This window comes from Sceloporus occidentalis, unplaced genomic scaffold, assembly GCF_023333645.1.
Source record: "Sceloporus occidentalis isolate IW3139 unplaced genomic scaffold, rSceOcc1.0.p SCAF_7, whole genome shotgun sequence".
In the NCBI taxonomy this organism is placed as follows: domain Eukaryota; kingdom Metazoa; phylum Chordata; class Lepidosauria; order Squamata; family Phrynosomatidae; genus Sceloporus; species Sceloporus occidentalis.
Window position 1 is genome coordinate 3,709,627 of NW_028316987.1, and position 24,656 is coordinate 3,734,282.

The following is a 24,656-nucleotide window of genomic DNA, read 5'->3' on the forward strand; positions in this document are numbered from 1 at the left end:
GTGATCCACAGGGTCTCCGTGGATCGAAACCGCAGTTAACAACAACGAACAACAAAAGCCCCACAACATTGTGGAGGACCACAGATTACCTATCCAGATCAAAATAGTGAGAGGCAATGCACCATGAGTATTCAGAGGGAGAAAAGGCACCTAACTACCCATCTTTTCCTTATAGGCCTCCCCTGTTCAGAATGCTGATATTCCTTCTGAGTTTTGGATGCAAGTAGAACAAGTTAAAAAGGAACAGCCCCAGCTGGAGGAGGAGGAGATGTGAGGCAGCTGTCAAACTGGTGGGCTGAGATTGTGAGGGTTTCATTATCTCAAAGCAGTTCCATCTTGAACTCTCTTCCCTCACGCCCCAGATAGAAGATGCTTAGCAAGTGAACACAGTTTGGGCCAGTCCCAGAATACACAGCTAGGTGGAGCTGGCTGGTCCCGGCCCTAATGGTCTCAGCTGATAATTGGGCTGCACTGTAAACAGGACACTCCACCCTCCTCTGCTTCTCCCACAGGCCATCTTTGTCTTGCAGCAAGCATTGTTTTGCTGCCTTGGGTGTATTTTTAGCTGCCTTGCTTTGACATGAGCAGAAAAGCACTTCAGTCCAGCTGTGGGGCTGCAATGTTTTCCCCCAGCTGTGCTAACATTGTGCAGGCACTGATTCCTTCTGCACAGGCAGGGAATTACAGTCAGCCCTCCTTATCCATGAATTTTTTTATCCACAGATTCAAGTATCATTGGCTTGAAAATATTTTTCAAAATATAAATTCCAAATAGCAAACCTTGATTTTGCCATTTTATGTAAGGGACAGCATTTTACTGTGCCATTGTATGTAATGGGACATGAGCACTCACAGATTTTGTTATCCAGGGGAGAGGGCTGCAACCAACCACCAGCTGATAACACAGACCCATTGTATATGTGTATATGGGCCAGGGTTTGCTTTGTCAACCCCCAGCTCAAATTGTGAGTCTGTGTGTGTTGTGCAGGTTGTCTTGACCAGAGAGTGGCTGCACCTCTAGGGTTAAAGGGCAGAGATTATCAAGTGTGCTTAAGCCCAGGCATCTCTTTTGAAACAGCGCAAGATACATGCGCCTCAAATAGACCCACATACACCTTCAGCAAGCAGTCAAGGGAAGCCTTAAATAGCTGCTGACTGCTATGAGTCAAGAGCTCTGAACTGGGAGCTGGCAGCAAACCAGGAGGTCCCTGCTTTATGAGCACATATTAATTTACTTCTAAATGAAAAACAAACAATCCTCAGCCTTGGGCTGTAGTTGGCATTCTTTCTTTCTCTCCGTTTAAATGCAGTAGCCTGGAGCCATGCTTGAGAATGAGATGTGATGAGTAAGCTTTGCTTCAGAGCTTTCCTCCACCGCAAATGTGGTGGTGATTTTTGTGACTCCCATTTCTGACAGACTCACACACACCCCAACACACTGTGTAGGTTACGTTGATCCATGTTACCGGGACAGGAGGAATGGTGTAAAGTTTACTGAGAGACTGGGCATGAGAAGTGCTAAGATGATCCATAAAAATGAGTTATCACAATGTTCCTTTCCAAAGGATTTTTAAGAAGCTATTTGTGCTTTCCTTATTAGCAAATAAGTGCTTAATAAGGAATGCTAGCATGATTTAGTGGTTTGAATGTTGGACTATGGTTCTGGAGATCAGGGTTTGAGTCCCTGTATGGCCATGGAAGCCCACTGGGTGATCGTGGGAAAGTCACATTCTCTCAGCTCCAGAAAAACCTATGGTAGGTTCAACTTATGGTCACTGTAAATCAGAAATGTTTTGAAGGCACACAACAACAACAAATAATTCATCATCAATGTGATATCCTGTTCCCACCATAAATCTATGTGATTAATAGTCTTGCAGGCAACTATGTTCCTGTTTTGTTATTAAACAGGTATGTGTATGTATACATATATGTATACATATACATATACTCTGCTGCAAGTGGGAGCTGATAGGTTTTGAACAGCTAACTCTGAAACGAAACTAGGAGGCCCAAGAAATGACAGCTGAGTAGTAGTGTGCAGGCAAGGAATACCTGATATGGTTGCAGTGGCAATGGCAACCTTCCTTTTTAAACAATGCGTCTTCCCCTCAATGTTACAAGACTCCAGAGGAATATGGGACAAATAACTGTTGAAATTTTATTTTCAGTATCTTAATAACTGAAGGAAGACAGTTATAACTTTTAGTGCGGTCATAAGCCTTTACCAGCATGAGTTTGTGCATCTCCATTTAGGCTTGCCATATCCCGCCTGGGGGCGGGACTTTCCCGGTTTGGGGCGGGGCCACATGGTCCCGCCCTGGTTTGGTCCCTCCCCCGGGACCTCCCCCCCCAGCAAGGCCCTGGAGGCAGCTCCAGCCCTCCCCCTGGCTGTGTGCCACCCTCCCTGTCTCCCTGCCTGGCTCAGCCTAGAGAGCAGGTCTTCAAGACATCTGCCACTCAGAGCTATTGCCAGCCCACTTGGTATATATACCCTGCAAGAGGCATTACTTTCAGGTTACAGTGAGCAAAGAAAAAAAAGGCCATCAATCGTTCCTGTTTCCCTGGGAGTCTAAATGCCTCATCTTTTAAATGTCTACCAGGTCAGTATTGTTGTAATTCTTTATCACAGGATCGTTTTTGAGGCCCTAAACACCTTTCCTTGTAATATGCAAATTTCTCCCGAAGCTGACCAATGGGAAAGAAGCAATCAGCCCTCCCCTTGGGTTGGTTTTCAAGGGCTTGGAAGGAAGAGATTTTGCCTTGCAAGTTGCTGGTAAATAATAGAAGGCTTTGGGATAGCAAAAGGCTGCAGAAATAGTTTGACCCCCCCCCCCTTAAACATCCATGGCTCAGTGCTATGGGATTCTGGGAATTGTAGTTTCTTGTGGCACCAGAGCTCTTTTGACAAAAGGAAGCTGAATGGTCCACAGAGGAGGCGGGGGGGGGGGGGGGCAGAGCTTCTTGCCAGCAGTCTTCGGTGGAAGAGAGGAGGCTGATGGTCCTGGCCACTTCCCTTGGCTCCCTCCCTCCTCCTCCTCCTCCTCCTCCTCTCAGAGCTCATTCACACTCCCTGGCTTTTCTCTCCCCCCCCCCCTCTGCACTTTGAGACCCCTTTAACTGCCAAAGCTCAATGCCACAATAAACTACAATTCCCAGGATTCCATAGCACTGAGCCCTGGCAGTCCAAGCAGTGTGTTTTGGACACAGAGATCCTCCAAATGAATCCAGTCCCTAGCTTTTATATCTCTCACACACACTGCAGGAATAATAACCCACTTTGAGACTGCTTTAACTCAGTGCTAGGGAATCCTGGGAATGCTAGTGTTTGGGAGACATTGAGACTTCTCTGTCAGTGATGGCTCTGAGGCCACAATAGACTACAATTCCCAGGATTCCCCAGCACTGAGCAGTCTCAAACTGGACCATTTCCTCAGTGTGGATGCACCTGGGGAGGAATTCTGGGCACTGCAGTTCAACTACGTTTGGAGGGTTATGGGACTCCCTGTTAGAGATAGCTCTGGGGCCACAATGTACTACAATTCCCAGCATTCCCCAGCACTAACCCAGGACAGTTAAGTCACTCTCAAACTGGATTATTTCCTCAGTGTGGATGCAGCTTTGGTGAGGAACTCTGGGCATTTCAGTCCAGCATTGTTTTATTTCTGCAGTGTATTTTGGACCAGAGACAAGGTGACCAGGCATCCTCCTCCTTTTCCAGGACATGTCCTCTTCGGTCAAATTTCAAAATGTCCTCCATTTGGATCATGGCTAAGAAGCATGGATTTATAATTACATGGGTGTTTTTAGCTTTTATTTTTGGCCATGTCCTACATATTTTTGCTTGGGTGCCCTACATTTTGGGGTGAGGGCATTGGTCACCTTGGTCAGAGAGCTTTCCAGGGGTTTAACTGCAATTCTGCTGTGGTGCTGGAACAGACCACCATTCCCAGAATTCCATAGCATTCAGCCAAGACAGTTAAAGTGGTCTCAAACCAGATTATTTCTCCAGTGTAGATGCAGCCCAAGCCTTTTGCCTCTCTTATGCCTGAGATTTCAAAGCCCAGCCTTGGCACCACAACAAACAACAAATCCCAGGATTCCATAGGATGGAGTGATGAGAGTGAAAGCAGTGTGGCAGTAGCCTAAGTGTGCTTAATGCAGTTCTTAATATGGTGCACCTCTTGCCTACAGAGTCTCACAAGACTTTTTTGTTTAACTACTTGTACCCATTAACTCCATTTCATGTCTCCTTTATTTAGTGGGGAGGAATACAGACAAAACAAGTCAAAATGAAGGAAAACCAAAGTCTCTTGACCAAAGGGTTTGGTTGTGGAATAAGCCTCTGAAATATGCAAGAGGCAATGTTAAAATAAAGCCAGCTTCAATGCTCAAATGTGCTGTTTGGAATGGGGAGAGGGGGGTGGCCAGAAAAGGAAGTACATTTCCGTGATCTGTCTACAAATAATGTCAAAATGTCCTCCATTTTGATCATGCCTAAGAAACATGCATTTATATTAACATTTCTTAAAAAAGCCTCAATTTTTGAGTGTCCTCCATTTTTATAAAATGTGTCCTACATTTGAAAACGTTGTCTTGCATTTGTCCTACATTTGTCCCGGTTTGGAGGTCCTCACTTATGGCAACCCTATCTCCATTGGATCTACCACTTGTGAGCTAAGTGTGGACAAGGCAAGGCCCCATTTTTTCTTACTAACCCATACCCCTTCCTGCACAGACAGCTGGGGAAATGAGTCTTGCAACCAAAGCGCTATTAGTGCCTTTCTGCCTTCCTTCCTTTTTGACAAATGATTGGCAGTTGCATATTCACTGTAAGTTCTTACCCAGAGCTCCTTAGATGGTAATGAAATTTGTGCTTCTCTTTTGGCTTCTGCCAATAGTCTTCTCCAGTTATAGGGCAAATATAGATAGGATTGGTTAGGTTTAGGATTCAAAGACAGGCTTTCCAGAATTTGGGAAAGCTGTGTTGACTGGGGGATTCTGGGATTTTTTCCAAGCTTTGATGTTTTGCAGGCAGAACATGTTTCATGTTATAGCAGGGCCGAGAAACGTGCCTCTGTCAGAACTTGGAAAGCTACTGCCAGACATTCTCAGCCAGAGATAAACTAATGGTCTGAGTTGGCACAAGGCAACATGGTCCCTTGGCCAACATCTATGCTCTTAATCTGTCATTAACGCTGTGAAACACATAGCTTGCTATATAGTCATCTATTTGGTCCTACGGTTAGCTTTGCAATGGAGGTGACATTTAATGGTGTTGACTGTACTAAGCTTCATGTCACTTATGGATGGGGAATGTGTGTACCTTCAGGTGTTGTTGATGTTCAACTCATATCAGCTTCAGTTAGCATGGCCAGTGGTCAGGGATTATTGGAGTTGAAGCCCAGCAACCTTTGTGGTGCCTGAGGTGTAGAGCCTGATTTGCTTGTGCCTGTGACCCATGAGATATGTTTAAGCTCATGCAATGTGCCTTTGCTTCAGCACCGAGTAAGTCACTCTCTGTGCAGGAGTATGGAGGCAGCAAGGTTTTAATAATTAAATGTAGTACAGTCAGCCCTCTGTATCCATGGATTTTTTATCCACAGATTCAAGCATCCATGGTTTGAAAATATTTTTAAAATACAGTGGAGCCTCGGGTTACGAAATTAATTCGTTCCGCGGCCGCTTTCGTAACCCGAACGGCTTTCGCAAGCCGAATCCCCATAGCCGCTAATGGGGAAAAGCCGCGATTTGGTGTAAAATCGCGCCGAAAAGCACCAAAAGTTTTTTCGGGACCCGAAAAAACTTTCGTAACCCGGATCAATAATTTCCTATGGGTTTTTTTCGGGTCCCGAAAAATTCGTAACCCGGGTATTTCGTATCCCGAGGTTCCACTGTACATAAATTTCAAAAGGCAAACCTTAATTTTGCCATTTTATATAAAGAATACCGTTTTACTCTCCCATTGTACTTAATGGGACTTGAGTATCCATGGATTTTGGTATCCACAGGGCGTCCTGGAACCAAACCCCAGCGAATACCAAGGGCCCACTGTATTATTAGTAATTATGTACTATTATCTATAATAATGTAATGTGTATGTCTCATCATAGATTCAGGATACCAAAACCTAGATACTTATACCCTGACATAGGTGTGTAAATGTGTGCATTTTGGTGGCAATTTATTTTCTAAGTAAATTATTTAATTTTAATTTTTAAAATAATTTTAATTTTCATTACAGTATTTAATTCTAGCTAATTGACCTCTGTCTGTAGCCTGCTGTACTATCTTTAATCACTAGGTGACAGACTTCATTCACCTTCCCTAAACAGTGAAGAGAAGAGGCTTTATCAGATCTGGGATATGGCTTTCTCCAGAGGGCCTCTAGGTAGCTCCAGTGATATATCCTTTGCCAGGCACTACTGCTTGGTGACCAAGGAAAAAGCAGAACATGCGACAGGATGAAAGAAAAGAATTACCAACAGGAAAGAAGAATTGAAAGCCAGGGGTGTGTGAAGAGGAAGAATGGAAGAAAAGAGATTAGGGAACTAAAGGGTTTCTAAACCTTATGGAACTGAGTACCATACTTCTGCGAAGACATTAATAATATGTGGCATAGGAATTGTAAGGCTTATTATACACTATAACAAAAAAACACTTATATGTATGTAAACTAAGCTTAAAAGTTGTGACTTGCCTAATTCTGTCTGAGGAGTTCCTGAGAAAACATATTTAGTTGCCTTAAAGTGAGACAGAATATTCATATTCTTATTATTATTATTATTATTATTATTAATGTAATAATACATTATATATAATGTATTATTCAGAATAATACATTCACTGAGAGTCATTTTTTGACCTAAGACCTACTTGGTAGTGCTGTGGATTGAACCTGAGATCTTCTGCATCCAAAGCACTGCAGAACACTACCCCGCTAAGCTATGGCTTTTAGCTGAACAAAGATTAGATTTGGGTTTTTTGAACTGAAACTTACCCTAACAGTTGGTTTCTAGAAACTTTTGTGTTGATTTGTGCGGAATCCTGGGAAATAAATGTTTGCAATATGGGACTGTGTGGCAGCAGTCTTTGGCATTGTGTAAAATAGACTTGTGCTTACACTTTCAGGAAATTATGATAATTTTGTTCAGCAAGCTTCAAAAGTTACCAGGCTTTCTGCAGCGGTAGGGGGACTCCAGGGTGTGTTGATGAAAATCACTGGGCCTCTCTTAAGGCATACAGTCTAAAACTAAAGGAGGTAAATGCATTCTTTTTAAGAAGCTCTTGGGAAAGTAATAAATACATTAAAATACAATTAGATTTCTCTCCCAAAGGTTAGGTGTTATGACATTTCATCTTGTAGTTCTTCTCCAGCCTTCTGAGGAAGATTTGAGGGAGAGGAGATATGAATTGCCCAAGGCTTCTGGGTGACATATAGGATGGCTTCTCATGCTATGTTTTGTATTTGCTAAGGTTCTAGAGTCCAAAATGTATTGAACCCTCAGTTGTTAAGGATGCCTATGACCCTTTCCTTTTCTGTAACCCATTGAAGCCATGCCCAGCTCTGCCCACGTCTACCTTAAAGTGGAAGGTGGCAGCCCTTACAGAAAGGCACACTTCCAACTGATATGCTGATGGGGTGGTTTTAGCAAGGCTGAATTGATACTTAGAGCAGAACTGTGCAATGTTTCATCCTCTAGATGTTTTGAACCAACTTCCTGAAGGCCAGGACAACATGGACAATAGGAAGGAATTGTGCAAGTTGCAGTCTAAACCATATGGAGGGTCAAAGCTTCCACAGCCCTAACATGGAACCTTGCTGCTGGTTCTAGTGAACATCCCTACTCCAGCTGTTAGAATTGCACTTGTTGAGGACAGTGGTAGGAAATGCATCTACTGTAGTTTGTTATAAAATATTTTATTCTGTTTGTGTGATATCAACCTTTAGCCTTAAAGGGCAGCAAAAACAAAGTTCAGTAAAACACTTAAAATCAGGTATACGAAGGAACCAATAAGAACAATAAGACAACAGATTAATGAAGATGTGACGAGAAACAGATAAGAGGTTGGGGGAACCATTTTTTAAAAAACAAAGTGTGGGGTATTCATTTGTTCTGAAGCAATGCTTTTTGACAGCAATGCTTTGATCAAACACCTAAAATAATTGAATATACCATCAAATGAGCCTTGCTGGGGAAGTCACTCCCACAGCTTGGGAGTCACTGCAGTGGAGGCCCTATCTTGTATCCCCATTCGCTGTATATCAAAATGTCCTTCAGTAGAGGACCTTGCTTGAAAGACCTAAGCAAGTGGAAAGTTTTGTCTGGGAGGTGCCTCCACAATTGTTTAGTGGGTTATAGATCAAAATCAGCACTGAATTGGGCTCGGAAAGTCAAAGCCACTAAATACAGCACAGCATTAGTGTTCTGTAATTCAAAAAGTGGGCTCCAGTGAATACTTGAATTGCTGTATTTGGGTCCAGTTGATATTTGCAACCATTTGTCAAAAGCCCCCCCTCCCCCAGTTGCTTAGAGTAATCAGAAGCACATGTGAGAATAAGCAGATAAAGCTGCTACTCCTGCTGGAAGAGATTAGACAGTGACTCTTTAATAGGCTTGCCTGCCTTATATATTTCTCCTCCTTTCTATCCAGCTAGTGTTCCATGTTCTGCGGGTCCTGTGGAGAAGGCCAGCCGAAGCAAACCTCCCAGAGTATGGAGGACATCTTCCTTGGACAACGTCCTTGGATCCTACCTCTTGGGTCAGTGGCCCCGGGATGCCGAAGGAGCTGCCGTAGCACATATGAGTGACAAATCTACTCAGGTACCAGAGCTACCTTACAAAGGGTCAGAGATAAAAATGTGGGGTACCAGCACATATCTTAAAGCACAATGATGAAGCTAGGTGGAGAGGGAGTTATAGGTTGCTTGATAATCTGTTTTTCATGTGAGGTTGTGTCCACAGAAGACAGGGAAGAAGAAACAGTTATATGTTTAAGTGAAAACGCTCAAATGACCAGCTACAAAAAGGAAGGGGAACTTCAAAGACTGTCACACTTTGGTATCTGTTTTTACTTTCTTAGTCCTGCTAAGAACTCAATATGACACTTGCTGAATCATATTGAAGATCTATCAGATGAAGTATGCTATGTTCTGTAGGTGTGTCCAGACAGATGCTTCTAGGAAGGTGATAAATGGGAAAACACTCTTCTCATGTTTACTGACAGTTGGTATTCAGATGGATACTACATCATGACTTTTAGCTGTGGATAACTTTAAGCTCCCATGAATTTGTTTATCCTAATTTTGAAGCCACAGTTTTATGGTAGTGAGTTCCATAATTCAACTGAACACTCTGAATTGTATTATTTTGTTAGCCCAAAATCTGCCATTCCTTTTCAGTTAATAACTTAGGCTGGAGTATTACAAAGTGGTGAGGAAATCTTCCACACTTTGCATGCATTTATACACCTCAATCATGTTCCCCCTCACCTTTTTTTAAGCTAAAGAATTCCAAACATTGCAATCTTTCTTTGTAGGACAGTAGCTGCAGTACTTTGATTTTTCCTGCATTGTCCTGAGATTTAGTACTGCCCATCTCATAACTTGAAACTCCTTCACAATTTTATCTCCCTTAAAGCTGTCCTTGACATTGCCAAACACACATTACTATGCAAAATAACTGATGACTGTCCTCAGCTAGCAGAAAGTCACATCTGGCTACTTCCTGTTTTATAAAAAAAAACCTGTACCCATGCATGTGCCTTCAAGTTGCCTGACAGCTTATGGTGACCCCATGAATTTCATATGGTTTTCTTAGGCAATTTCATATTGTTTTCTTAGGTAAGGAAATACTCAAGAGGTAGTTTTACCCTTCCCTTCCTTTGAAATATAATCAACAACACCTGGTATTCATTAGCAGTCTCCCATCCAAATGCTAAACAGGCTGATCCTGTTTAACTTCCAAGGTCATATGGGATCTTGTTCCTTTAGGAAAGTGGTCCCCAAACTGTGCTCTTTAAAGGATTTTGGACCTCAGCTCCCAGAATCCCAGACTATTGGCCATCATGGCTGAGGCTTCTGGGAGCTGAAGTCCAAAATCTCTTTACAAGGGCACAGTTTGAGGACAACTGCTTTAGGACATTTATGCCTCTTCTTGGACCTAAACTTGCACAATGGAGCCCAAAAGCATGATAAAAATCCCCTTACATCCCCTTGTGGGAGGGTGAGGCAGAAAAAGTTTGATTTGGGGGGTGGGGGTGGGAGTGGAAGGGTGTGGCCCTTCCTGAGGGGCTGATACGACCCTTTTGCCCCCCTCGCCCCAGCTATAACATTTGCTAACTTGCAGGATACAGTTTTTAAAACTAGAATCCTGGGATCTACCAGAAAGATATTGTGAGTTTCTGTTAATTGCCCTTGAGTCAACCCCATTCATGACAACGCTGTGGATGAGATATCTCCAAGCCCCTCCATCCTCCACTGCTCTGCTTAGGTCCCATAGATTGAGGCCTGTGACCTTCTGTATAACCATCTGGCCTTCAGTCTTTCTCTCTTACTACTTACCTTCTACCTTTCCTAGCATTATTGCTTTCTCATTATGTGGCCAAAGCATGAGAGCCTTCATTTAATCATCTTGGCTTCCAGAGAGAGTTAAGACTTGATCTGTTCAGGGACCCATTTGTTTGCCTTTTTGGCTGTTCATGGTATCCTTAGCACTCTTCTTCAGCATCACATCTCAAATGAGTTGATTTTCTTCTTACCCACTCACTGTCCAGCTCTCACATCCCTACATGGTAATAGGAAATACAGTCATTTGAATTATTCTAACTTTAGTACTCAGTTATATATTTTTACTCTTTAGGATCTTGTCTAGTTCTTTCATAGCTCCCCTTTCCATTCCTAGTCTTCTTTTTACTTTTTGACTGCAATACCTGTTCGGATCAGTATTTTATCCATGGTGTAGGAAATCTTTTAACTATTTTGATTTACTAATTGTGTAGGTTGAATTTATGTAGATTTTCTGTGGTCATTATTTTTGTTTTCTTTATGTTCAGCAGCAATCTTGTCTTTGCACTTTCTTCTTTGATCTTCCTTAGTGATTGCTTCAAGTGCATTATGTTTTTCACTAGTAGTGTAGTGTCATCTGCGTATCTTAGATTGCTGATGTTCCTTACTTCTATCTTCACTTCTCCTTACCTGGTCTTCTTTGTTCATTTCAGGAGTATACCTTTGGGATTAGTCTTCTCATTTGTGGCCTACTTTGAATAACTGGGAGCCAAAGAAATATGCTGATCTACATCCAGTCACACTGATTTTCTGGTAGATCTAGAACTAATCTTCCACTCACCTCTAGATCAGTGATCACTTCATCAGATACACAATGCCGAAGTGGGCTGCAGTCCATGAAAGCTTGTTGTGATATGTGTTAGTCTTTAAAGGTTCCCCAACCTTCTGTTTTTGACTAATACGTGAAATTTGTTGTGCACTTTGCAGTCCATGCAGTCCAGGAACTGAGCTCAGTGATCTCTTAGTGCAGCTAAAAATATTTTTTGCACTGCAGCCCCTTTCATCTCAAGGCAGCACAGCCAGTGTGTGGAATTCTGGGAGCTGCAGCCCAACATCTAGAGGACCACCTTTGGCCTTATTTGTCCTGTGTTAGACACTTAAGACTGCTTACAGTAATTAGTAAAGAATATAAAATATCATTCAGTATTCTGATTGGTAAAAATTTAGTGACATCAGTGTACATAAACAAAAAAAAATATTCTTACCCTGTTCATCTCAAATCAAATATACAACAGCCATGTACAGTGGTAAATGTGTAAAATAATAGATAGTCATTCATATTTATTGATTGAGCTCCAACATAATTGGATGCTGTATACAGTAAAAAAAAAAAAAGAAGTAAATAGAAAGGAGTTTAATGATCAGAGTACTTCTGCGTGGTAGGTACTTTGTCCAGACTTCTGTTGGCCCTGTGGTTCTCAGCACTATAGGTAATCAAATTGCAAAAATCTGGAGAAGTCCTATAACTTTCTGTAATTGCCCATCGAGCTTTAAACCTGATAAAGTTCTTTTCATCTTAAAAGGTATATGTAACTTCTGTATAATAGCAATAGCAAATATATTTCTATAGTGCTTATCAGTGAACTGGCACTCCCTAAGCATAAAGTATATGTTGATCAGATTTCAGAGTAACGCCTCTGATGCCCTGCACAAAAATATATCACAGCATGAGCTTCTTTCTCTTTTGTCTCGAGGTTTCTAGGGAAGGCTTTCCTTGTGGTGTTTGTGTAGGTTTGAGGCAATGCTTGACTTTTCCTTGGCTTCAATTGCAGAGGCAGCTGGCCTTTGGCACTTTCCTTCTGGAATGGGTTCAGTGCTAGAGGCTTTTTCAGCTCAGCTTGCTACTCTGGGCCAAAACCCTTATATAACGTTCATGGGCCGGCTGCCATGTGCTGCTTTAAAAATGAGGACTCTAGCAATGGAAGAGCTTGCTCAGCATGAGGCATATGTGCTCTCAGATGGAATGGGAAGCCTCCAGTCATCGAGGAACCCTTAGCAACCTCTAAATATTTCTAGAGAGCAACAAACAGTCCTTCTGTGAAAATAGGATGGCTTCAGCCACTCAATTAGGAGATGAATCCAGCATTTTTAATTAGATTGCATAGATACATGCATGCAGTGAAACTAGGGGTGCTTGGTCATTGACCAGATAAACATGTTGGCAGTGTTCATAATTCTAGTGATACTATTTCTTCTGTGACTTGCATGAAGAGAAATACTCAAACCAGGTGCAGCTTGAAATGCTTCCAATCCCTATAACTGCCACTAAAATGAAAAAGTTAACAGTGCTGCTAAAACCCAGAACAGCAGCATAGCTATAAATACAGCACAACCAGGCTCAAGGCATGAAAGATTTGGGGGGGGGGGGGGAATGTGTGTTACTTGGCAGTCTGTAGTTATAATGTAGTCACTGGGCAAGCTTCCCTGGGGATAGAATTCCAGAGCTATAGTTCCATCACCAGCAGTGCTTCTTGTCACGTCCAGACTTTGGCCTAGTTTTCACTGTAATGACCAATCTGCATAGAGGCTGTACTATTTCAGAATGTATGTGGTGGTTCATGTAATTGAATATTTCTATGTGTGCATGTCTTCCTTTCTATAATAATTTTAGTTTCTCTGTAATAATAAGTCTCTCTATAATAAGTTTCTATAAGTTTCTCTATAATAATTTTATATTTATCTAGAATAAGAGTATGTATCAATCTGAGCCATAGCTTCAAGACCATGAGACTTGGTAAGGATACTCAGACTATCCTATGAATATGTACCTTGAGATTATTGGGGTGTGTTAAGCCATTCATTTAAACATGGCTGTGTGATTGAGACTTGCATGCTCTCTTCAGCCACTAGGTGGTATATGTCACCAATCAATACATAGATTTACGGTTGATACAGTTTGAAGCCATGAGGGAGTAGTTCAGTGGAGATAGTTATAAAAGCTGCCCCCCTCTCCCCTTCTGTGGGGTAGGAATTACCCCTCATGGAGTTGTACAGGGGTCCACTGTGGTAGGCACATATTTGGAAATGTCAGCAGCCCAGGATTTACCGTATATACTCAACTATAAGTCAAGAAATTTTCGCCCCAAAATGGCCTCCAAAATCCTGAATAGATGTATACACGGGGCAATACGGTATCGGCCAAGCCTCTCCCCAGCGGGGCTTCCTCCACAAGGGGCAGCCCAGCTGGGGAGAGACTTGGAAGGGCGACCGATCGCCTTGCAGTTTCTCCCCATCGAGGCTTCCTTTGCAAAGGGCAGTCCAGCTGGGGGAGAGACTTGGAAGGGCGATTGACCACCAGCAACCTCTCCCCAGCTGGGCTGCCTCCTTAAGTCTGACCCTCGACCTATCCACGGGTCATGTAAAAAATCCACATTTTTAGCCCCAAAAGTTGATCTTGACTTATACATGAGGTTGACTTACAGTTGAGTGTATATGGTACTTAAACAAATTATGTATCTAACTTGAATAGCTGTTTAACTTGCTTATATGGGTTTGGTGTATCAAATTTAAGAGCTATTCCAACCTATGTAAAGCTGGCTTTGCTAATACATATTTTAAAACTTCTTCAGTTGAGGTTTCCCTAGCCTATGTGGAATAGAGTACTTTCTACACTGCTCTGTGTGTATGTGTTTTGTTTGTTTGTTGTACAGTGGCATAATACCACATGGCTGTCATGTCCCAAGGATGGCAGTTAGTTTAGACCAGCTCTGCTTAACCCAAGTGCCCTCCAGACATGTGGGTTTGCAGTTCCCATCATGCCAGCCAACATATTGTGACAAGTACAGGTCATGGATTTTGTGGAGCCAGGCACCTTGGTAGCCGGAAAGCCAGAGACTTCTCTGACTTGCTAAAGTGCTTCCTTCTTTGTGCAATAGCCAGAAAAATGTCAATAGACACTTCACAATATCCTGTATTTTGTGGACCCTGTGGCTAGCTTTCTACTGTGTGCACAGCACAAGATTCTTTTTTATTACAACCTTGAGAGAGATGAGGCACACCTTCCATACATTTTGTCTGAGCTTGTGGTTTCAAATTTAGTTTCATGTCAAAGAACATTCCTCTTTTTTCTGGATGGATTCAAATTACAAGAGGTTCCAAAACAGTAGGAAGGACTTTTTTTCTCTAAGAGCAAGTACTTAGAGAAAGAGCTCTTTGGCAGTGGAGTAGATTGGCTCAGAGGGTAGGCTCTTCATCTTTGGAGGTCTTTATACAGAAGCTGGATGGGCATCTATCAGGAATACAATCAGCCCTCCTTATCCACAGATTTTTCTATCCATAAATTCAAGTAAATCTTGATTTTGTCATTTGATATAGGAGACACCATTTTACTATGCCATTATATTTAATGGGACTTGAGCATCCACAGGTTTTGTTATCCATGGGGGAGGGGTCCTGAAACCAAACCTCAGCAGGTAACAAAGGCCCACTGTATTTTGGTTGTGTGTTTTTGCACTGCAGAGTGATGGAGCAGGTGGCTCTTGTAGTTCCTTCCAAATCTAAGATTTTCTGATTCTATGAGTCTGGTATGGCATAAGAATTGCCTTATCCCAGATAAATCTTTGGCCTGTTACAGACTGCCAAAATAAAGCTGCTTCGGGTCTCTTGGAGATATGCTGTTTAAATGATGCATGGATCCTAAGAGTCCGGAAGCTGCACCAAAGCTGCACTCCAGTGCTTAGGGATGGAGTGTGGCTTTGGTGCGACCTCTGGACTCTTAGGATCCATGCATCATTTAAACAGCATACCTCCAAAGAGAACTGAAGCAGCTTTATTTTGGCAGTCTGTAACAGGCCTTTCCAAATGTTAAGATTTTCCTTGGTGATCCTTGTCATCCCCCAGTGTGAGAGATGAGGCAAATGGCTCCCAAAGGAGGGATGTGCAGTGGTTCTGCTATGGAATGTTCTCCCCAAGGAAATGTGCCTGATATCCACCATAGCACCCTTTCAGGCATCAAATTGAAATTTAGTATCTGGCATTTTAGTAATAGCACATTGGCTAACTGTTGGTAACTTAGTAAGCACTACTTTTAAAAGATTTTTTAAATTTAAATTTTGTAAATAAGCCCTTCTGCAAAAGCTATTAGCAAACAAATGAACAAACAAAAATGCTAGCTTGTTGGGGGATAACGGGTAGAAAGGAAGAACTGCATTTCTGTCCTGGATATTGAAGGAAGGTGTTTCATACCTCTAGTAATCTATTTTATTTCTATACTGGGTTTTAAGGAGGGGCAAGATGTGTCACCTCTCTTCTGCCACCCAGTTTACTCACTTGTATGCAGTTTTTGATTGCATATAGCAGTGATGGAGAACCTTTTATAGACCGAGTGCCCAAACTACATCCCGGACCCCACTTAATTATTGCAAAGTGACTCGTCCCTCTGGCTTTCTAGTAAGAAACTCTGGCAAACTCTGTGCTAGAGCAATAACGTGTGCCCACAGAGAGGGCTCTGAGTGCCACCTCTGGCACGCATGCCATAGGTTCGCCACCACTGGCATATAGCTTCCAGATGGTTTTCCCAGGGTGAGGATCATCCAATGCACTCCCGAGTGTGTTGACCCCTGCAATTTCCCCAAATGCGGGAAAATCAATTGCATAATTTGAATCAACTGCTTAAATCATATTAAGTTAAGCAACTAGGGCCTTCCAGATATTGTTGGATTGTAACATCCATTATCTTTCACACTAGGCTTGCTGGAAACATCAGTGTTGCATGGTGTAAGGCTTCCATTGTGGCATATGTTTCATTATCCCCATGGGGTATTTGAAAGGTTTGTTTTTGGATTTTTTTCTTGTGATTTCCAGTCTTCCTCAGCAGGATTTTCTTGCTATTTGGGGGAAGGGTTTACCTTCAAATTACACAGTTCTGGATTTTCTCATTCTTCACTCCTGCCTCCAGAGCAATTCACTAAACGTTCAGGAAGCAACTTTTCACCCAGTATTAACCCTGCATATACAGTAGTTATCCTTTCTTCTTCTGGCTGAAAGGCAAAGGTCTTTGGCATCCTGGATTGAGCAGGTTGTCTGGAGAGCTTCTCTATGCAGCTCACCTTCCAACACTTGCAAAGCCTTGCCAGTTGTTAAGTGACTTTTCAGGGATCTGTACACTTTGTTATGTAAATGTCTTCAGCAGGACTGTCTTTAAAGAGCAGCTAGACGTTTGCCATAGCCTCTCCAGAGAGGCTAGTCTTGTTGTTTGGAAAGCTTTTTAATACTGCCTTGACATTTTATCAGGTGGAGGCCTAAGGTACAAATAGAAACATTCCCAAGCCGTCTCCAGTGAGGAATGGAACTTGGTCTGGGGGAACATAATAGTTTTGTCTACACTGTGTATTGGCCAGTTGGAGCTGATCTTGAAGGCTGCCTGGAGAGGTGGAAGTACACAGTGTTTTAAAATCTCATCCATCTAGACTGCCAACAGACATCTTTGGATTTGTTTTTTAAAAAACACTTGCATTGTAAATTGGGAGGTTTGAATTTGGCCATGTTGGATAGGTGATTCTTGGGGATTGCAATAGAAAGTAACTTGTTGAAACTCTAGACTTGGCTGCCTTAAGAAATATTGCTTACATGGTAGCAAACCTCAGATATAAGGCTTTCCTTCCTTGGGGAAATTTCTAGGATTATTCTTAAAGAGGAACACACATGAGAACAGCTTATGTGAATTTGAATTTCACATATCTCTCTCCCTTCCCAACCTCCTCAAAAGAAAGATGTACAGGCAAGTAAGTCGTTTTCCAATCACAGATCTTCGCTGATAATCCAGCAGGGAAATTTCCATTTAAAGGTGGACAGTGTGTTGGCATTTAAACCAGTACTATTTCTGTGTAGCAAAGCACTGAACATACGTGCATGCTGCCATGTAAGGACAAATGCAAAGATCTCATGTACATTCTACTATTTGTACATGTGATAATGATTGGTGAGAGCTTCTGATGTAGAATGAGGAAAGACAGGGTATAAATCAAATAGTGGATAATGATAGTGACTATGCATGGAACTGTACCTATCTTTCTTTCTGATATGGAAGTAAGATAGAATTTTTTTTAAAAGCAGTTTTTGGACATGAGATTTCCTTTTTTAAGCTTGTTTTCAAAATGACTCTTGCAGGATGAAAGTGCCACGTTGGAACTACCCTTTTTTAAGGTTGTGAGAATTGTGGAATGGTCAGCAATTGAGGAACTCTTTTCTCTCTTTGTAGACTCCTGTATCCTGGCATGAAACAGGGGTAGGGAGAGCCACAGCCCATAAGCGTTCTGCCTCATGGAGTAGCATAGATCATCGCAGAGAGGTGAGAGATCTGCTTGGCAACTCTAGTGAAATCTGTCTTCTGACAATCTGCAAAAGAAATTAAGCTGCCAAAACACATGTTGCCATAGTGCCTGTACTGTGTGACCAGGAAACCCAGATTCAGTGTTCCGTACAGATAACTGGCCAATCATTTCATTAGGAAAGAGCCATCACTGCTCTCTGTTTCTGTTCATATTTTGAGTAGGGGAAAAAGCTGACTGAAGCAGCCCTTGAACCTCATATTTTCACCTGCTAGTCTCCTGAACCCTTGTTTTTGACATGATTTTTCTGGTGATTTTTGACCAAAAACTGTAAAACCCCTTCAATGCATGGAACTCTTCTTCCTCACCCCTGAAAATACTCATTTTTTGGCTGTGTATTGGCCAAAATGGCAGCTGGAAGCAATGCCACACCACTTTCAGTTGCCATTTTGCGTGATATGTAGCTAACAAAGGAGGTGTTTGGTACATGGATTGATGTAGTAGTTTATCAAACGGGAGGAATTTCTCTTAAATTCGAATGAAAAGAAAGTGGGGCCAGAACGCATTCACTTAAAGTCGCTAGTTTCGCGCAATTACGTGAATACGCATTGCATTTGAACTGGCTCCCCATTGCCCGAAAATAGCATGCCATTGCCTGAATTTGTGTGTGGCAGTCTATCACGCAATAACGTGAAACCACATGATTGCGTTCGGACTGATTTCCCATTGCCTGAATTTGTGTGTAGTGGGTTATCACGCAATAACATTAAACCACATGATGGCATTCAGATTGCCATCAGATTATACTTCCAATTCCCCATTGTCTGATAAACTCCGTAGACTGTAGGGGGAGGAATTGGCTCCAACCCACCATATAGGTACTCCTGGTATACAATATTAGACCAGTTTCAGTGGTGGCTGAATTTTGTTTGGGAAAGCCATTGAGCATCCAACAAAAGGAGCATCCAAAAAAGGGAGAAAGCCCTTAGAATTAGAATGTAAAATGGGATTTGCTTGTAAAATCCCAATAGAGTTTACCATACCCCAGTAACAAAATGTTCTTCTAGAATCTCAGTGACAAAAACTACAGAAGGTCACTTTGGGAAAGGCAGGCCATAAGTAACTTACATAGTTTTATGTTTCTTAAAAGTGAAAGTGTGCAATGAGGGTCTTTTCTCCATGTCAGAGGTTGTACATTGAAATGTATTTGGTGTTATCAAATCACATTAAAAAAAGTTTTACTTGTGGATTCATTTGTTCCATTAAATAGAGAGCATATGGCTTTGTTTTGTGTGTTTGATAGGAACCACCTTCTGTTTTTGTGGTGACAATTAGATTTATTTATTAATTATATTTTATTAGTTAACACTAAAAACCCACGATTTTTCCATTGAGCTTAAAGCAATATACATGCCTTTCCTCTTACACTACTTTATTTTTACAGCACCCCTTGTGAGGAAAATCAGTTTTAGAGTGAGTAGTTAAAGATTGCCCTAGCTCTGTGGGAAACTAGAGTTTCCTGGCTCAGTGGGAAACTAGAGCCTGGCTCTCTGAGTCCATCACTTTTTTACCACCACACCATGCCAAGTTCCATTAATTTGAAATAAGAAGTGAATTTGTTGTGATACTCAAAATGATTTGAGAATTGGGCAGTTAGTCAACAAGGCACGTAGTCTTGCAAGATTACTACAGAAACTGAAGGAGAAATTGTGGGAAATAGCTATTTGATATATCAGGAATACTTATCTTTCCCAACTTCTTATTCCCTAGATTGCTAAACTGAAACAGCAGCTCCAGCGAACGAAGCTAGGAGCCTACCACAGCAAAGAGAAAGACCAGAACTCTCCAGTTCAGGGGGATCATACTGTGCTCTCATCAGTCAAGGTACAGTTCAAATCTCCCTTTTTTATTCTTCTTATCAAAAAGGTATTAAATTATCACTTTGTGGTATTTTTTACATTTAGGACAGTGGGAAACACAGGACCATTCACTTCCCTATCACATGACTTTGCGAGGAATTTGGCCATTTTCCTATTTTTTGGCCATGCTGATGTTATACCTGAAGGTCAAGAGAATGGGACTTGCTCCGTGTCACCTTTTCCCTGCCTGCCCTGAGAAACAATAGCCAAGCTGGGGGCTTGAACTTGGTACAGTATCTGCTGGGGTTTGGTTCCAGGACCCCCTGTGGGTACCAAAATCCATGGATGTTGATGCCCACTAAATATAGCGGTGTAGTAAAATGGCACCCCTTATATAAAATGGCAAAATCAAGATTTGATTTTGCGAATTTATATTTTAAGAAAATATATTTAAAGCCGTGGATAACTGAATCTGTGGATTCAGAGGGCTGACTGTATTTCACATCTCTCTGAGTTCTATCAGCTCTTATGGGGGGATGGGGGGGATCTGTTTTAATGGTAACTGATATTTTACTCTATTGTATTGTTTTGTTTTTAAGATGTTGTAACCCGCCTTGATTACTTGAGAAAAGGCGGGCTATAACTAAATCATATTATTATTATTATTATTATTATTATTATTATTATTACCATCATAGGAGAGAGTCCAGAGTTCAGTGTTAAAAGCTGTGTAGATGCTTACAGAGTCTTTCCCTGCAGTATCTCCTAGTTAGATAGGCCATGGGTTAGTTAGGCTAAGTAGAGATCTTTTAAAAAGTGTATATTGGGGCAGAGGACGTCCCATCCTGCCCATCTGGAGAACAGCACTAGGGTGGACCCCCTAAATCATGTAGGATCTAAAATATTTATCGATTCCTAGGTGGGACTAGTTGGAGAGACACTGGCAGATTCTGAGTTGGGCAGACCAATAACTTTTATCAAAGTAGACCTATGTGTTTATAACAGATAAACTGGGAATGGCACGCTTAAGTTTGAACTGTTTAGGAGAATATACTTCTATTTGCACAGAGTTATTAGTCACTTGTTTACTTCAGTATTGCATGTTCTTGTTTGTAGGCTTCATCATCACCATCATCCTTTCCAGTCTTGGCCACTGTGTCAATCAGCCCCTGTTTGCATAACAGCCTTGATGCTATCAATCAGGAATTGGAAGAGGTGTTTGTTAAGGAGCAAGGAGATGAGGAGCTCCTCAGAGTGAGTTATGGTTGACTGGGACAAAACATCCTGATAGAGATCGGAATTCTGCCTAACCTGAGGTGTTAGCCTTGTTGTTCACACTACCTTTGCACTGCTAGTATAAATATAGTGTGATATCTCCCCATGTCGAAATTTCCATACTCTCTTAACAAAGGGAAAATCTGTCATGTCCTGTGACTACACCATATATCCAGTTTAGAATATATTTCAAAGACATTTGCTTTTGTTCTGTTAACTAGAGGGCTGGGTTGGGTGTATACAAGAAGGCAAAAATAACATTTCAATAGTAAAGCACATAAAATAGTATGTAAAAAGATCTTATAGCACTTTTGAAAGTAACTAACTGAAAGAAAGAAGTTGGTAGCATGAATTTTTGTAGACTTAAGTCTACTTCCTGAAATGCATCTGAGGAAGTAGACTTAAGTCCAGGAAAGCTCATGCTGCCAACTTCTTTCTTTTAGTTAGTCTCAAAAATGCTACAAGATCTCTTTATATACTGATTTTACAGACTAGCACAACTATATGTTTGAATTCTATCACTTAAAATAATAATACTAAAATATACGGGAACTAATAAGGCAAATAACAAGTTGATTTAAAATACAAAAGCTACAAGGAAAATCTATGTATTTTTACCTTTAAATCATCTATCGATTTCTTAGGCAAGGAATACTCAGAAGTGGTTTTGCCAGTTCCTTCCTCTGAAATATAGCCTACAGGACCTGGTATTCATTGGCAGCTTCTCATCCATAGGTAGCCTTAAAATGCATTAACATTAAGACTTGAACACAAAAATTGAATAACCCTATATTAAAACCATTCAAAATGTTAAAAAACTTAAAAGAAGCACCAGCTATCACAATATGCTAAATACAATGTCTTTATCAATGTTGGAATGGTTTGGGTGAATGCCTAAGAGACTAAAATGAGGACTGCACAACTTCCTTTCTCCCATACTTAGTCTTCAGTATTGCAGATGTACAAGATTTATTCTGAGTGACAAATGATACATGACAACTACTATTTATGACACAGTGGCCTGGTGGTTAAGACGCCATTCTGACAATCGTAAGATTGGCAGTTTAAGGCCCATGTGCCAAATGATGGCGTGAACTCCTGTCACTAGTCCCAGCTTCTGTCAACCTAGCAGTTTGAAAGCATGTAAATGCAAGTAGATAAATAGGTACAACTTCGATGGGAAGTTATCAGCATTCTGTGCAGTCATGCTGGCCATATGACCACCCAGGTTGTCTTTGGATGCTGGCTCTTCAGCTTAGTAACGGAGATGCGTACTGCCCTCTACAGTCAGTTATGACTAGACATTCATGTTAAGGGCAGATTTTACCTTTTTTTATCTTATTAAAGCATGAGCTTGCTTAGATAATGCCCCACTTGATCAGATGTAGGAAGCCTTGTCCAAAATTTCAGGGCATACACTATACATGGTTGGGAGTAGAACTGTAGAAAGTGAGGTTCAAGAGAAACTGAGTTCAAAGAAGAGTCAAAATTACATTAATTATTAGTTATACTAAACACAAAAGTGGTTCTGATAACAAAAGCATTATGTATCATTAAGTAAGCCAGTTAATAAATGGTAGTGTGCTAGGAATCTGTTTTCCTCACTCAAACCTCTCCTAGTAGATAGGTGTGAGTATTACGTGGATCCATTTGTGCTGGCAGAATTAAAAGCAAGTGTCTGGGGTAAACTTTATTTTCCTTCCTCTCCTTTAAAGTACCTTCTTCAACAGGTACTTTGTTACATGTAATTGCAATGCAATGTATAGTTCCCCCACTAGCTCTGGTTAATATTTGTTTACAGGTGCCTGGTTCAGTGGTGATTTCTGCTTTTGCCTTTCTGCTCACTCTATCCCAGAACTTAACTTGATACACTTCACTCATTGTTTTGCACCAGGGCACATAACTGCATGTCAGCCAGCCCATGATGTTGTCACTCATCTTTTGTCCTAGGCCCAAAGACCACTGCTGTCATCCTTTCCTAACTCAAAGAAGTGGGCAGTCCTTATCTGTGGGTGATGAAGCTGCCATGGAAATACATTGCTTGCCAATTGTGCTTTTCTTTTTCTCCACACATTGTAACTTCCACCCATAGCAATAGCAAGCAATAGCAAGTACATTTATGTACCACTTATCAGTGCCCTTAAGCATTTCTTAACCAGTTTACAATGTGTAAGCTAATGTTTCTCTGTAGTACCTAAAAAGTGGGACCACATCAGTGTTTTGTTTTGTTTTGCTAAATTATCATCTGCATTTGGTTCCCTTTTTATATTCCAGCTGTTCATTATTGACTGTATAAGAATTGATGCTGAAGTTTGCTTGTTCTAATTCTTCTTCCACATTCTTTTTCCCCTTATATTTTATACTGTTTTAGGTTGTAGGCATATGAACAGAGACTGTCTTGTGTTGCTCTTGTGTGAGCCTTTGTTGCTAAAAAGCAGGGCAAAAACTCTTTAAAACTAGTAGTCATTCTTGCCCAGGTCTCTCCATTGCTCTGAGCATTTCTGCTTGCCTCTCTATCCTTAAGATGTGTCTTCGTTTCTTCTAGATCCTGGATGTCCCAGATGGTCACAGGGCCCCAGTCCCTATAGGCACTAGAGACTTCTTGCTACCACCAGTGGAGCACAGCAGTAGCAGCTGCAGCAGCCTTTCTCTTTCTCCGTCCCCTTCAGCTGCACATGGCCAGTCCCCACACACTCCTGCTCGAGCAGCAACTGAGGAGCATTCCCCTTGTGTATTAGAGAAGCCGTTGTTGGAGGCAAAGGCAAAAGGTAAATGCTGCTGGATCATCACTAGCTTGTTCTGTTCATGGAACCCTCAAAGAACTGAACATTTAAAGGTTTTTTTTTCCAAGACCCTTTTGGCCCAAATCAGCAGCATGATTCATGGAAGGACTGAGGTAGGCTGGATTGGTTTATTTTAGTTTATAACTGCTTGATTTCATATATAATATGAAAATCAGTAAGAAATATCAGGGGTTGTCTTTGCCTTCCTCTGAGGTAGAGAGAGTGTGACTTGCCTAGGGTCATCCAGTGGGTTTCCATAACCAAACAGGGATTCAAATCTTGGTCTCCAAAGTCATAGTCCTGTGTTCAAACCACAGTGGACCCTTGATATCTGCTAAGGTTTGGTTTCAGGACACACACACCCCACCCCATGATATAATCAGCAAATCATTTTATATGGAGTTTCTCTTCAGTTCTGCATTTGGTCAGTATCTCATATTGAATTTAAGCTTTCTTGTGTTTTTCTTTGGCCCAGAAAACAGCAGTACTTCTCCTGTCCTTGCCTTTGCCCTCTCTCCTCGTCCAAATCATACCTATGTGTTCAAGCGGGAACCTCCAGAGGGTTGCGAAAAAGTCCGTGCTTTTGAAGAAGTGGTGTAAGTAGGACACTTGCCTTCTGTCATGCTAGAGCAAGCCTAAATGCTGAAATGGATTGTGCACAATGCTAATTTCCACCTACAAAATAGGATAAAGTAGTACTTTCCCTGACTCTATAAAGAGGGTACAACTTCTAGAAGAATATTTTAACATTTTTATGCCACCCCCTACTCTAAGGAACTGATGGTGAATTAAACCTCCTTATCCACACAACAACCCTGTGAAATTATACTAAGATGAGAGGCAGAGGGACTGATCCAATGTAACTTAGTTTTATAAGTGAGTGGTGATTTGAACCTGGACTTCT

General features: G+C 41.5%; 1 protein-coding gene across 2 annotated transcripts in view; it reads left to right on the top strand.

Annotated features, from left to right (window-relative positions):
• FAM117A (family with sequence similarity 117 member A) overlaps positions 1-24,656 on the top strand; it is a 42,592-nt gene that overhangs the window by 15,146 nt on the left and 2,790 nt on the right. Inside the window, exons 2-7 of one of the 2 annotated variants that reach the window (XM_089531680.1) lie at positions 8,656-8,825; positions 17,766-17,855; positions 19,606-19,719; positions 20,811-20,948; positions 23,515-23,737; positions 24,228-24,348. In XM_089531680.1, the coding sequence (XP_089387806.1) occupies positions 8,656-8,825; positions 17,766-17,855; positions 19,606-19,719; positions 20,811-20,948; positions 23,515-23,737; positions 24,228-24,348 (856 nt within the window). The remainder of the gene's footprint in view (positions 1-8,655; positions 8,826-17,765; positions 17,856-19,605; positions 19,720-20,810; positions 20,949-23,514; positions 23,738-24,227; positions 24,349-24,656) is intronic. The other variant, XM_089531681.1, reaches the window with a different exon arrangement.